This window comes from Etheostoma spectabile, chromosome 10, assembly GCF_008692095.1.
Source record: "Etheostoma spectabile isolate EspeVRDwgs_2016 chromosome 10, UIUC_Espe_1.0, whole genome shotgun sequence".
Classification (NCBI taxonomy): Eukaryota; Metazoa; Chordata; class Actinopteri; order Perciformes; family Percidae; genus Etheostoma; species Etheostoma spectabile.
Genome location: NC_045742.1, coordinates 9,835,629 through 9,850,149, shown reverse-complemented (window position 1 = coordinate 9,850,149; position 14,521 = coordinate 9,835,629). Strand labels below are relative to the sequence as shown.

Below are 14,521 nucleotides of genomic sequence, written 5' to 3'. Positions count from 1 at the left end.
ACACACACACACACACACACACACACACACACACACACCTATTAAGGCCATGTTCTGGTGGGACTCTTTCATGTTACATGTCATTACATGTATAGACATATATACATATATAGAAGTAGGGTTTTCACCATGTACAAGAACATATTAACAAATAATCAAGACATTACTATTAATTTTTTTTTTCTCCTACATCATGTCATATTTGACTTGTAATTCAGTTAAAAAAATTAAAATTCAATTGGATAAAATTTTAGAATCAAATCTTCGTAATAAAAATGCAAATCTGAAATTTGGATTAATCCGCTGCTAGAATGGATGAGTAACAAAGCCATTTGTGCAATCAACAATGGCAAAAAAACCAAGAACCCAAAACGTACTGTTTTTCTGAACATCAATCTGGTTCAGCATTTAGCTGGCGGTTTCTAAAATAAGAGCTCCTACTTTACTGTAGACCCAACACAGACAAATTCATGGTTTCCATTAGGAGACATGTAATTTAATAACAGTCGCAAACAGGCCTGCTGCAACCAAACAAAATGATGGTCTGCTAGCCTGAAAGATTAGCTCTCTCTTTCACTACCCTTCTCTCCTGTCTTTACTTTGTTCGCTTCTTCTGCTTTGCTTTTTCTATTTTTTCCATACACGTGCAATCTTTCTTTTCTTTCCTTTCTTCCTCAACTTCCTCTCCCTTGTGTTCTTTTTTCTTTCTGGTGTTCTCTCTTCTTCTCTTTTTGATCTGCTGTGCCCTCCTTTTCCTCCCTTACAACAGTAATTTCATCTTCTCCACTTTCCTTCCAGCAGCACTTCATCCCCTTTTAAATGTGTTCAAGTGTCTGGAAAGTTAAATCAAACAAGCAGCTCACATGGCTGAGGACATTCTCAAACTGATTTTTTTGCTCAGGTTTGAACTTTACACACTCAAGTTGGCACACACACACGCACACATGCACATGCATACACGCACACACGCACACACACACACACAGTAATCCTGCTCTGACACTAAAGCTCCACCAGGTGGCAGTAGATGATTAATGGTCAGTGCTTCCGTAACTGAGCAGATGCCTGCAGGGGTGTGTGTGTGTGTGTGTGTGTGTGTGTGTGTGTGTGTGTGTGAATATATGTTTTGGCCCTGTGTTTAGTAAAAAGCAACCCATTATGACATTCAATAAAAACAAACAGTAACAGATTTCAACTGCCTCTCTCTCTTTCTCTCATTGTGTTTCAACCAAACCCACAAGGGACGCCAATTTCCGTTCAGTCCAGAATCAAATACACCCTGAATGACCGCATACACTCACAAATAAACTTCACCAATAAAAGAACTTCCTAAAACCAAAATTTTTTCACAGTATAACTAAATCAAATACAAATCCAGAAGTAATTACAGGTTGTTCACTATATCTCAAACTGAAAAAAGAAATTTGGATTAGAAACAACCGCACAGATCGTCTTACACTGTTAAATTTAATTAGGCACTGCTATCATTTACTTACAATATTTATAAACCACATTTGTGGTGTGAGTGTGTTTGGGAATGCATGTTTTTGTTAATATATTATGTGCTCATGCAAGTGTGTGTTTGTCTGCCAGTATGTGTGTAAATGCATGTGCAGTCTTTACAAACTAAATGTGTACGTGGGTCTGTATGTCTAAGTCAGTTTTGTATTTATTTGCATGTTTGTGAGTTTGCATGTGTGCTCCTGTGTGTGTACGTATGAGCGTGTGTGTTTTTAGCAGCCCAATATGATTAAAATTATGTTCAGCAGACAGTCCCATATTGCCGTGGTAACCTCAATTAGTCATTGCTGAGATGGCAGCTGCTAAACGGCAAACTGTTTTCTTTTTTTTTTCAGCTTTCATTAAACCAGGCCGGCCAGTTCAGATGAAATTTGTACTTTTCAATAGTGAATATGTAGTGTTTGACGCAGACATCCAGGAATGAGTGCTCGTTGTTTCAGGCCTATAAGGTTTCAGTATTAGAATGTTTGAATTGACTCTGAGCGTTTTAAGCCCAAAATGTACAAGGATTGTCGGTTTGTTTTAACCACAGCCCTGTGGGTTTAAAGAGCCAGATTCAGGTCGGACATTCAGTCACTTTACTCATCTGAATCTGGGCATAAAGTCCTTTTGTTAGACCTGTTTCTAACTAGAAGCATGTAAAAGTTGGATTATTGTGACAGTCTAAGTGTGCAAGAATGTACAGTACATATCATAGTTTATTTATTTTAGATGCCAAACACCAGGAGAAACTGGGTTCATTTGTAGGTGTGTATGGAGAGTGTAAACAGTGACACATGGGCAATCTAACAGCCCAACGTCCTAACGTACATTGGACATGGATGCTAGTTTATGTTTCCCTTCTGTAAACATATGTCTCCATTGAGCATGTGGGGGTTCACACCATCACTCAGATTTCAATCCCTTCAGCACAGCCATCTCAACCAACCAGGATCATGTCCATGAAGTTAGTCTGGTGACATATTTTTAGTATTTACTCCCTCATTTCTTTCTAACTGGCACAAAATGAAAAACATTCACAACTGGTATTATCATGGTTTAATATTAACTATTATTCAGTGAAGTATTTGGTAACTACTCACTGTTTACGTTGCACAGTAGGTATATCACACATCCATCCATCCATCCATCCCTTTTACTGCCTCTGCCTCTCTTTTGTCTTTCCTATACCCATCCGTCCCTGCATCCCTTCCTCTGTTGCTCGCTCATCAATAACCGTGCTGTAGGGGCGGCCTCTAGCTCACCCAGTAAGAGCGTTCGCCCCATGTTGGCTGAGTCCTGCAGCGGGGCAGGGTTTGAATCTGAGCTGCTGCCCTTTGCTGCGTGCCATTCCCCCTTTCCACTCTATACATTATAATAAAAAGGAAAAAAATAAAATAAAAAGAATCTTAAAAAAAACATACTGTAAATGTTCTCTCTTTGACCTGATGGGAGATTAGTGTAGAATTAAGAAAGGGCACACAGGGCACACACACACACACACACACACACACACTTCTTTGAACACTGGGCATGCAAAACCATCTTCATCAGTTGCTAATGAGGGCACAGTAAAGGGATTTCTACACCTTCTCATATCCCTTCTGTTACTCTCTCACCCTTCTTTTTTCTCTACAAATCCAAAGCTCACCTAGTTGTACGTATTTCTTACATTCTCGTACATTTTATGTTCATTATCATTTAATTCCATTCATTTACTTACCACCCCTGGATCTTTTCATCCTCCCTGCTGAGATTTTTTTGCACTCCTTCATTGTTCCTCCCTCTCATTGCTTCACTCTTTGTTCTAATCCAATTTCTCTGTTACACTGCGGGTTGTACCTCCTGTCCAGATGTCATCTTGGCAGTGCATGTCTATAGGTGTATGCCCATGCATAATTTTTCTTTGTATCCTTTTTGTAACAATCAAAGCCTCACAAACAATTATGCATGCCAAAGCCAAATTTTACAGTTAAAACTGAGGTGACTCTGTAATTAACCATTTTACCAGCATTAGTTTTAAATGAGTGTATCAAGGTCTGGCCACTATTGCTACATTTCAGCTCATTGTCAAAAACGGACTTGAAGATAATGCCCTTCCTGGCTCTCTGGTGTCTACACAAGATAACCAACCAAGGGATCACTCAGAAACATCCCGGGGACTGGCACCGGGTTCTTGGCCCTCAATTGTACAACCGCAGTAACTGTATGGTGTTCGGGATCTGCTCAGATTGTGATGGTTAAATAGTTACTCTATTTTGGACAATATCAGTTGATAGGTGGCAGGACGTTCTGCTGTGCCCGTCTGGCCAGGCGGTTTAAATACGTTCACAATGTATTTCCAAATTAGGGCAGATGAGATAGGCTATTTGCATTGCTCAGACTCATGAAATCAAAAGATGGCACATACAAAGTAATACATAGATGCTTGTGGTAAAAATGAGCCGCAGGCTTGGAGCAGGGGCTCGTCTCCTTTCAGATTGCTAATGCTAAACATAACATAGAGACTGTGTTTACTTAGTACTTAGCATTGTGCTCAGACATGTGTCTTTCTATGGATCTCTGTTTCTGTCTCTCACTTTCAATCTTTCAATTTTTGTTGTGGACCTTCTCTTATGCTCTCTTGTCTGATGTGTGTCTTCCAGTTTAACACTTTCTGTATCTCTCATTTAACTTTTTCTTTCTGCGCTACTGTACATTCTTTGTCCCTTCCTGTCTTCATCTGTCTCTCTTTTACACTTTCTTTCTCTGCTTCTCTCAGACTGTCTCCCTCTCAGGCGTGGCCCGTGTCAAGTTAACAACACTAGACAAGGATAATTCCCTGACTTATTCTGTGGTTTACTTTCCCCCTCTTTCTCTCCATCCCTCTGTAATCCCTCACTCCTCTTTCATCCATCCTGCCGTTCAACCATGTCTCATGGTCTTTTCAGTTTGACTGCTTCTATCCATCTGTTTTACTTCTCCAGTTTTCTCCTCTGGCGGGCAACCTATTCTACCCAGTTATCTCTTTATCGTGTTGTCTGCTGTTTTGCTCTTGCCTTCTACCCAGCATCAGTCGATCCATCTGTCTTTCTGGCTATCTCTCCATCTATGTCTGCCTCTCAACAGATCAATCTGTCTTTCCATGCATCCATACATCTCTCTGACTGTCCTCTTTTCTCTTCTACTCAACCTTTTCAACCTAGTCTCCACCCCTCCCCATCTGTGCCACATAATTAGATTAACCCCCTCGTTTCATATTTTCATTTCTTCCTCTCTAACCATCCCTTCCTGTTGTCCTCTTCCTGCCTTTCACAATGTGTCATGTATTGTGAACAGCACATATTCTGGTTAAGGTCACATTTGGGAGAAATGGTTTCTACTCATCTACCCACCCATATTACAAACAAGTTTCATTCATATGAAAAAACAGAATATCACCGCAGCAATGGAAAGTGTACAGACTTCAACAATTCCAGCAAACCGTACAGGGTGACGAGTATGCTATGGCCAACAAAACTGTCTTTCTACCCAGACAACCTCTTAAAATATATCCGGCCTCCCGAAGCGTCCTTGAACAAGTGATGGTCTCTACCAGCGGCCGGGCTCCTGCTCTACAGCTGACCCTGTGCTCTAGCCTAAATTTACCTACAGGGTTCAATACAGCATCACATTATTATTATTATTGAGCTGTTTGCATCAGATTATCAAAGGTCAATAAAGACAGGATACAGTGTTCACATTCACAAACAAAATGCAACATTTAAAGGAGAGCTGAAGTTCAAGAGTTCAAGAGCTATTGCGCATGTGCATAGGTAACTAAGCAACGGTGGGGTCTTGAACGTTTGACCTCCAGCCGGCCGCTCTTCTCTCCTGGTTCCACTGGGGTGTCAGGTTACAGCCTGTTTCTACACTCACTACTAAGGGCATAACAACGGGAAATTGTTTTTTCGCGGAAAAAAATACATTTTGGAATGTTGAATTGTATGAGTTTGCCATTCGACTAGTGTGGACCTCACTGGAAAACAGGAAATAAACAGTTGTATGTATTAACACAACTTTTCTTCCTTTCTGTCACATCTACTACAGTCAGATTCGCTGTGTTCCCTCGGAAGGAATCGTTGCACATGGGTAGGCACTTGAAATGTCATTTTGGCTAAAAACACGTTTAAAAATTTGTCCTGTTTAAGCTTGTGGGGTGCTAACTCTAGCAGGAGGTTAACTCAGTGCAGGCAGCACTGTTTTTTTTCCGGTTTTCTCTCTATTGACAGCACTCCAAATTTCCAAACAACAGAGCTACGTGTTGAAAATCGACCGGAATTCTGCTTTAACTAAATTACCTCTAAACACACAATATTACATAAAAAAATTTGAAAGTCTGACAATGTATCTGGAACAAAGTGCTTAACCTTAAATACATAGTAGTACAGGCATAAAAGAAAACTAGCAGATTTCATAAGCAAACTGAAACACTGCTAAATACGTCATATTACAATACGGGCAGTGTTGCTGTTAATGTTGAGTACAATGCTCTAAAACCTGTGAATGCTGAAACAGTGCACTGTGTTTAATGGCAAAGAAACTAGGCAAAAAAGAGTCCTATTGTTCTGCCCTAGCCCAAATTATACTTTTCAAATCCACAGGGCACACACTGACTGCCGGGTTAATGCAGACCGCCCAAAATTTATGACAGAGCAGACTGTATGCATGAAGCATATGTGCAACAAACACGTTTGTGCGGATACCAAACTTAGTATAACCCAAACCACATGGGTGTCCGTTTTGAAATATATCCGGCAATTAACAGTTCACAACCTTGCATTAAATTGTATAGCATGCAAAGATGTCGTTAAATTGAATCATTTTAAATATATGCATGTTTTCCTGTGGGCACATGCCTATTAGATACAAATTCTGAAACTACACATACATGAGAGGGTTTAAAGGAATTATGATTGAAATGCCTAATGCAGAAACAGTCTTGCCCTTGACGTAGTAAATTGTGGCTTCAACTTTCTTCTGCCACAGCTACTTGCAGGATTTATAATAAGACAACGTAATGTTCTAATCCTTAAGTCAAATTTGTCATGAACCAGCAGCATATTATCATCAGAAGCCGTAAGGCTACCAGTACCTCCTTGTCCTTCTGTGACCTTGTCTCTATCCACAGAGACAATAGAACAGAGCAGAGTCAAAACCACAAAGCCAGACGTCACATGCTAAGAAAATCACTGATTGAAATACAAAGAGAGAAGAATGGTGAGTAAATGAGAAAACAATAAACTCTCTCCCTTATTTCTCCTCCTTCCTCTATCCATCTTCTCTCACTTCATTCTCTCTCTTAATTCATCCAATTACACTAGTATGTGTCTCTCTCTTTCTCTCTCCTCCGTTCCTTCATTTGCAGTTGTCATTTTTACCCTGCCTGGTATGATCATTGAAAAGTGGTACAACAAGCATATTCAATATTTATGTAATACTGAATACTTGATATAATTGTTATAAAGAACAAGACCTTGGTCAAGATGATTGGTAGCCTCTGTCTTACACCAGTGGTATTGTTGGGTCTTTTTCAAGTTGCATTTTTTTGTTCCTTTCCAAGTTGGACTAAATGTTTGAACACCTTCTATTATTTTCTGGCCACTGCAAGAAAAAACTGGAAATATCAGCTCTGTTTGGACTGGCAGAGCAGTGCCCACTCCCTGCCTTGTGCAATAAAACTCTTTTTTGACATTAATTATTACATTAATGTAGATGCAGTATAAGATGCTTTATTCCACTGCATTTATCTTCCTTCCACATACTACCAAATACAGTCTAAAGGCTGGTGGTGTATTGTCTTGCCAGCAGTCCTTTTGGTTATTGGTATTTATTCCAGCAATGTGGTAATGAAATATTGCTGCTGATGTGATACATATCATCAAGGGTTTAAATGGTATGCACTGTGTTAACTGAACACCCTTTGACATGTAAGTGGGATTGAATCTTGTATCATATATCTCTCTCACATTGCTACTTATCTTTCCTCCTACCACAGACAGTATAGACAGAGAAGCAGACAGAATCAATATAAGCCAATCAGAACCAGACAAGGATGGACCCCCCCCCCCCCCCCCCCCCCCCCCCCACACACACACACACACACACACACACACACACACACACACACATACTGTATATATACTTCAACGTAAAGTCAGGCAATGCTTCTTTCCTTTTCCTTTGTCTTTTCTTCTTCTTTGTTATACACCTTCCCCTTTCCCATCTCTCAATCCCCCCTTCAGTCAATTTTCCTCTAAAATGGCAAGGAAGGAGTGAGGCTGTACTATATGATATGCTGTGAATGTGTTTTTAATTCATGTATTATTTTGTTATTGCCAAATTTCACCAGGAACAAGTATTGTTCATAGTCGTTTGTGTTGTGTCAGAACAGAAATTATGATAAAGATAATTAAATTTTATGTCATGACAAAAGCCTGTGACTGCATTGTGGTGTTGTCTTGAATTATTACATACAGTATTCTTCAATTGGCTGGGAAAGGTCCATGTCCCCTCAGGCTCATATCTAAAATAATAGCTTGCATAGTTTGTCGCTGCATTAAAAAGCTAATAATTCAATAGACATGGCATATTATATACATGTCTCAGAAAACTCATCAAAAACTCTACATTCTTTCTTGTTTTAAAAAGATACAATGCCGTTAATATCTGACAACTGAAGATTAGATGCATGGAAAGGTTTTTGGCAGTGTCTTTAATGATTATGTGAATAAATTTGTGCTAACCTTCTGTATGAGTACTTTGGCTTTTTTTGCACATATTTATTGCTGTATGGTCATTGCATTTTAAGTTAACCTTGGTCTTTTTCATTTGTATGTAATGCCACATGCTGTAATATATCTGCATATGTTGCATAAAACCCCTAAATGGTAACTACAGAACAAATTATCATGTTCTTTTCCTGGATTACCATTGCTGTTGCCATAGCTTACCATGGCATATCCATTCCTAGGAAACTGTGAATGTAGTTTACCGTATAATATCCGAGGGGCTACACGGACTAACCCACTGAATGAGGGCTTTTGTTTTCACTTTTTGAAGTTTTACCTAGTGGGTTTCACTCAAGGACATGGCTGTCTAGTCAGGATTGTAAAGGAATTTTTTTAAGTTCATGCTTGTTTATAGAGAGGTTTATAAAGTGCTCATACATGGATCTGCTACCGTATGTGTGAGACGGAATATGCTGGTGGATTTGTGTGTGCATGGCCAGATCAGCACTTACTGTAAAGTCCTTAAAGTACTATAAATAAAAACCTCCTTGAAACCTTAACTTATTGGTATATGTGTACTTTATGTATTGTAAGTACCTTATTTTTGATTGTGTGCTGAGTCCTGAACCCTGATCTGAATCCAGTGTTTAATATAACTTTCATTTAATTAAAAAAGAGAAATAAACCACTTAAAATGAAAGTACAATTGTACATAATTGAAAGTAAACAAGAGTGAATGTGTGGGGTTTTAACTTTTAGAACTTAAACCATGCGCAAACTTGGTCTTCAACATATTATACTTAGTTTATGAATATGGCAAATTAAACTTCAATGTAGACAATAAGAAAGTGAGAGAGTACTTTCTTGAGTTTGATTTTGTTTGATATTTACAGTGTGTGTGTGTGTGTGTGTGTGTGTGTTTGTGTGTGTGTGTAGCCCACCTATATACAGTGGTGGGTGGGTAGTTGGCGATGTCATAGATGAGTCGTATGTGTCCCTGATACAGCTCCAGTGCCAGGGGGTCGTGGTCCTCTTTATACAACAAAATCCCGTTGTCTTTATCTGAAGCCACCTGGACAGACGACGAGGTTGGATAAGAAATGAAGACACAATTCATTAATCAAGGCAACACAGCAGCACAATAAGGAGGGCCAATAGACACAGTTGGTGAACAACTGTTATTGTAATTGTCTAATTTAGTGATAGGGCAGACAATTATGGTTTTTACATGCAGATCCACACTTTTTATTATGAAACCCTAAATAAAGCAAACCTCACCTGCAACTGGGCAAATGCAGCATTGCAGCCTTAACTTGTTTGCAGCAATATTAATGTTCTGTAGGTCGAGTGTAGCCCCTTTAAATGTTGATTTTAAGCAAAGAGACATATGTCTGTTATTATTCTCGGCTGCTGTACTGTTGCTGCGACCTGTTCCGCTTCATCATCATCCTTCTTGCATTTCTGGTTTGTTATGCACCACATAAACGGATTGATTTGACTACTTGATATTTTTCACTGTTGATTGCATTTTCTAACAATTAAACATTTTCAGCTACTTTGTAAAAGATAGAAAATGTGGTAAAATTTTTTTGAGTACTACTGTGTTCCACTTCCTTACTGTTGGCTTGTAAGTATTATAAAATCTGTAAAAAAAGCACCTACATGAGCTAGTTTTTAGTTTTTTGTAAAGATTCCAAGTGTTGATGAAGCTCAAAATGAATAGACTCTTAATTCAAGGTGGTATGTCTAACCGTCAAACTGCTAAAGAACTGCAGGAAAATTCGAAGAAAATGTAATTTTTCCACACACCTCCCTAAACAAGGTCACTCGCGCCACACGCCCTCACAGATATACTTGACATGTCACGCTAAGTGCTAACTAACTAGCGAGTGAAAATGGGGCCAAGGGGCCAAGCACTTAACACTCTGGCTTCAATGGAGCATACCCAAGTCAACACCTGCTAACAAGCTGCTGGAGAAAAGACGAGATTGAGGCAGAGCATTAAAAGAATAGGAGGGAGAAATGTGGAGAACAAAAGGGAGAGAGGGGGATAAAAGAAGAGAGCAAGATACAGAAATGTGGTTAAAGAGAGAATTTGTATGCCGACGTAAAGAAAAAACAAAAAGAGTTAAAGAGAAAGAAGATTTATGAAGTGCTACGGCCCTTTCATTCTTCTTTTTATTTTCTCTCTCTTGCCTCTGAGTCAGGGTCTCTTGGTAGAGTTTTAGCCTCCTTGGCACTGACATTGAAAGCTCCTGGCATGCAGAAGCGCACACACGCACACAAGCGTGCGCACACACACACAGACACATGCTCACACAGATCCAAACAGGTGGTAAATATCAATTAGAGGGCCCTCCCTTTCTTGTTTCTCTTTCGCTCATTTACACTCTCATTTCCAAAAACGAGTGTTCAGTGTGCCATGGAAAAAGTGTTGCAGATGTTTGCTTTGCTTTGTTGGCACAAGACGTGCAACTCCATAGGTTTGATTTGAGCAGCTTATGGCTCTTTTTCAACAGCCCATACATGTTTTCCATGTAGTGCAGCAGAAAATGTCTTTTGTACTTTCACATATTGACATACTTTACAAGACAGGGTTTAGCTGCATGACTGCGGATTTCTACTATACCCAAACTTTGTTAGCAGAGATCAAAGGTTGACAATACCTGTAATGAAATATGTGCCGTGGGACGAAGCTTTGCGCTTGGCAGCTCCACGTACCCGTCCCGACCCAGGAAGTGAACGGTGGCCATCTTGTCACATTTGTTGCCGTAGAAACCGGGCATGCAGCGGCAAACGGGCTCCCCAGCAACCACCAGGCACTGGGCGCCGTTCTGGCAGTCCGATTGGTCGCAGGGGCTGGTCTGCAGCAAGATCATTGGTGGAGGGTTCTCACAGAACAGCCCGCTGAGGGAGGGATGGATTAAACAGAAGATAACTTATTCATAGAGCTTTAAGGAGGTGATTTGCTGTGTCTATATCCTCTGCAACCTTTTTAGTACTTATTCTGTATTTTGCGTTACATTTGGAGATTGCATTGGTGAAGCTTGAAAGGTAATATTCCTGTTAGGAAATGGATATGTTTATCAGCATGACGCGGCAAACAGATTCTGTATATCTACTTCTTTTCCAGTGTATTTTCTTGCATCTTTGAAACTCTGAACTTTCTTTAAATTTCCTCTTTTTGTCTATCCAGAATCCATCTTTCCGCTGCTGTCTGTCTCCTTTATCTATTTGTTTCCTGCATACCTATAACTTCCTCTCTCTCATTCTCTCTCTCTCTCTTTCTCTCTGTCCCTTGTGATGAATTAGTTTCCCTCATGCCAACAGTCTCTGCTATAATTAACCACATGGAGCTGCATCGGCGATCAGACGACGACGCACGCACGCACGCACGCACGCAACCAACCAACAAAACACACACACACACACACAACACACCCACACACACACACACACACACACCACACCACACACACACACAACACACACACACACACACACACACACACACACACACACACCCACACAACACACACACACACACACACACAACACACACAACACACACACACACACACACAACACACACCCACACACACACACCCACACACACACACACACACACACACACACACACACACACACACACACACACACAGTGGGTCCTGACAGTCAAGTGTCTGATTATGGAGTGCCATCTGTATCTCCTCCCAGTCTGGCCTAGCAATGTGTTTGTGTCTGTTCAAGCCATTTTCCGTGTTCATGATGTATTTCCACGACTCTCACCTGAAACCCTCTTTACAGACGCAGGTATAACCGTTGACTGCATCCACACACTCTGCTCCGTGTTGACACTTATTCTCTAGGCAGTCATTATAGTCCTGCTCACATTGTTTCCCAACATAGCCCGGTAAACACTCGCACCTAGAGTGAGAGGGAAATATGAATGGGATTATTGTGTGTATGGGCAACAGGCTTTGCCTAAAGTTAAATTTAAATTTTTTTGAATGTAAATATGAAACATCTTACTGTATTAGATATGAACATTTATAAAAAATAAAAAAAAGCAGTGTGGGCTGCTGAGCATGAATGCACGTGCGTAGATTGCTGTTAAAGTGTGGCCCAATCTGTTTTTTTGTTTCAAGACAAAACATTTTAGAGTTTATTGCTATGGTTTATAAAAAGCTATGTTAAGCTGAAAGATTATAGAATGTATCTATTTACATTTTTGTGTGTGTCTGCCTGGTTGTGTATTTGTCTTATAAAGTCTCCAGATTTTCTTAGTTTCACAAAAAAGTCAGCTTTTAACATGTTGACCTCACTGCTCCCGTCACTAGTTGTCACTTTCTGTGATATGACCTCTGACCCTTTTAAGTGCTGACCTCCTGCGAAGCTGTCACTCACCTGTAAGTGCGGCCAACATGGACACATTTTGAGTCGTGCTGGCAGGGGTCGAAACCACGGAGACATGGGTCAATCACCTCGTCGCACAAGTCACCTGGTGAAAAAGAGAGAAAGTAAACATTTGTTTCTTTAGTTTGCATGTCAAGATAAACCAACAGGTGTATGTGTGTATTGGGTTAGTGTAGCCAGACTAACTCTTTCAAATGTTCTCTCTGTCAGATTCAAATGACAGTGGAAAAAAAAGAAAAACAAGGAGTGGAAAAAGATAACATACACTTGTTCAAGGCCTCAGATAATGAGCAGTGGAAGTCTTCATGTACAGTACACACACAGGGAATAGCATTATCAGCTTATTCTCAGAGGTTGCGTAACAGTGGCTGCAGTACACACAGGCACACACACAGGCACACGCACACACACACACGCACGCACGCACACAACACACACCCACACACCCAACACACCACACACACACACACAACACACACACACACACACACCACACACACACACACACACACAACACACACACCACACACACACACACACACACACACCCACACACACCACAACACACACACACACAACCAAAACAGCCCACCCCCCCCCAAACACACACACACACACACACACACACACACACACACACACACACAGCATGTACTACTCAAAGGGTGATAAGGGTTAACAGTGTGTGTTAAAGCAGTAGCTGAAATTGGTCATTTGAAGGAAGAGAGGATTGCGAAAGGTCAGGCAGATTTCCATAGTTTTCTGCCTGCTTGAATCTTATCCTGCGGCCTTACTCCCACCCTGTCTGTCTCCACCACTCCTTTCTTCCTCAAGTCATGTTTAGACGCATGTTGTTCTGAGCTAAAGTGTATTCCTGCAGCTGCTGGAAAATTATTTAACCTGAAGGAAATACAAAAACTGTGTTATGAAAGTAATTTCAAATTGTCCAATTTACACTAGGTGCCTCCTAGGCTATTCACACACTTTGGACACTTAGTTTAAGATGCGGATATTCATTTATCAATGTGAAATTACTGTAATAACTATAATTATCATACAAAAATGAGACCATGGTGGTCACTGAAGACAATAAACATGTTGAAAAAAGTGATTTTTCCCTATTATTTGTGTTGGAAGATCAGTGCTTGTGCCACAACACAATGAATGACCCGTCTTATTACTTTTATTTCACACAAAATTATCAAATACAGTATTATTATGAGAGCAATTCAATACTGTAAAAGTCCTAGCTAGAACACTTTTAAGTTTAGTCCAAATTTAATGAGCATATTAACAGTGTAGGGGGACAAAATCACTCAAAGGGTCAATTTTAGTAGAAATTGGTATATAAAGACACAAAATATTACTAAAATATTGACACTCACAGCTTGGCTTTTATATAATATTGATAGCAAGTGAACCTCCAGCATTTATTCTTTGAAATGGAACGACTATGGACAACTGGACAATTTGGTCCAGAGAAAGATATCTGAAAAAACTACTGGCCAGATTCAAAATTCAGATATTTATAATATATTTATGGTAAGAGGATGATTCTGGATGAGTTTGTTGACTATTTAATCGTTTGTGTATCATCTTATCAAGCCGAAATGTCCTCCTCACAAACATTTGGCCTCAAAATTTCAAACATTAATGCAATTTTATAAAAATATGTTTTGCATTGTCTCGAGAGAAAGAACCCTAATGGTAGTGGTGGCATTTTGATATTTTCCTATTTTCCTCTATTGCCCGCTTCAGCAAATTAAAATTGCACGCAATAGTCATGTCATAATCTACAAGAATTTTTTTTCTGAAACATTACATCAGCTGTTTATCACGTTTTGTGACCCCCCCCC

The 14,521-nt window shown here is 40.0% G+C and overlaps 1 protein-coding gene across 2 annotated transcripts in view; it reads right to left on the bottom strand.

Annotated features, from left to right (window-relative positions):
- slit3 (slit homolog 3 (Drosophila)) overlaps positions 1-14,521 on the bottom strand; it is a 241,373-nt gene that overhangs the window by 6,715 nt on the left and 220,137 nt on the right. For both annotated transcript variants that reach the window (XM_032528032.1, XM_032528033.1), the window contains 4 exons: positions 12,657-12,750; positions 12,039-12,176; positions 10,916-11,156; positions 9,191-9,321 (listed from right to left, as the gene is read on the bottom strand). In XM_032528032.1, coding sequence (XP_032383923.1) covers positions 9,191-9,321; positions 10,916-11,156; positions 12,039-12,176; positions 12,657-12,750 — 604 coding nt within the window. The remainder of the gene's footprint in view (positions 1-9,190; positions 9,322-10,915; positions 11,157-12,038; positions 12,177-12,656; positions 12,751-14,521) is intronic.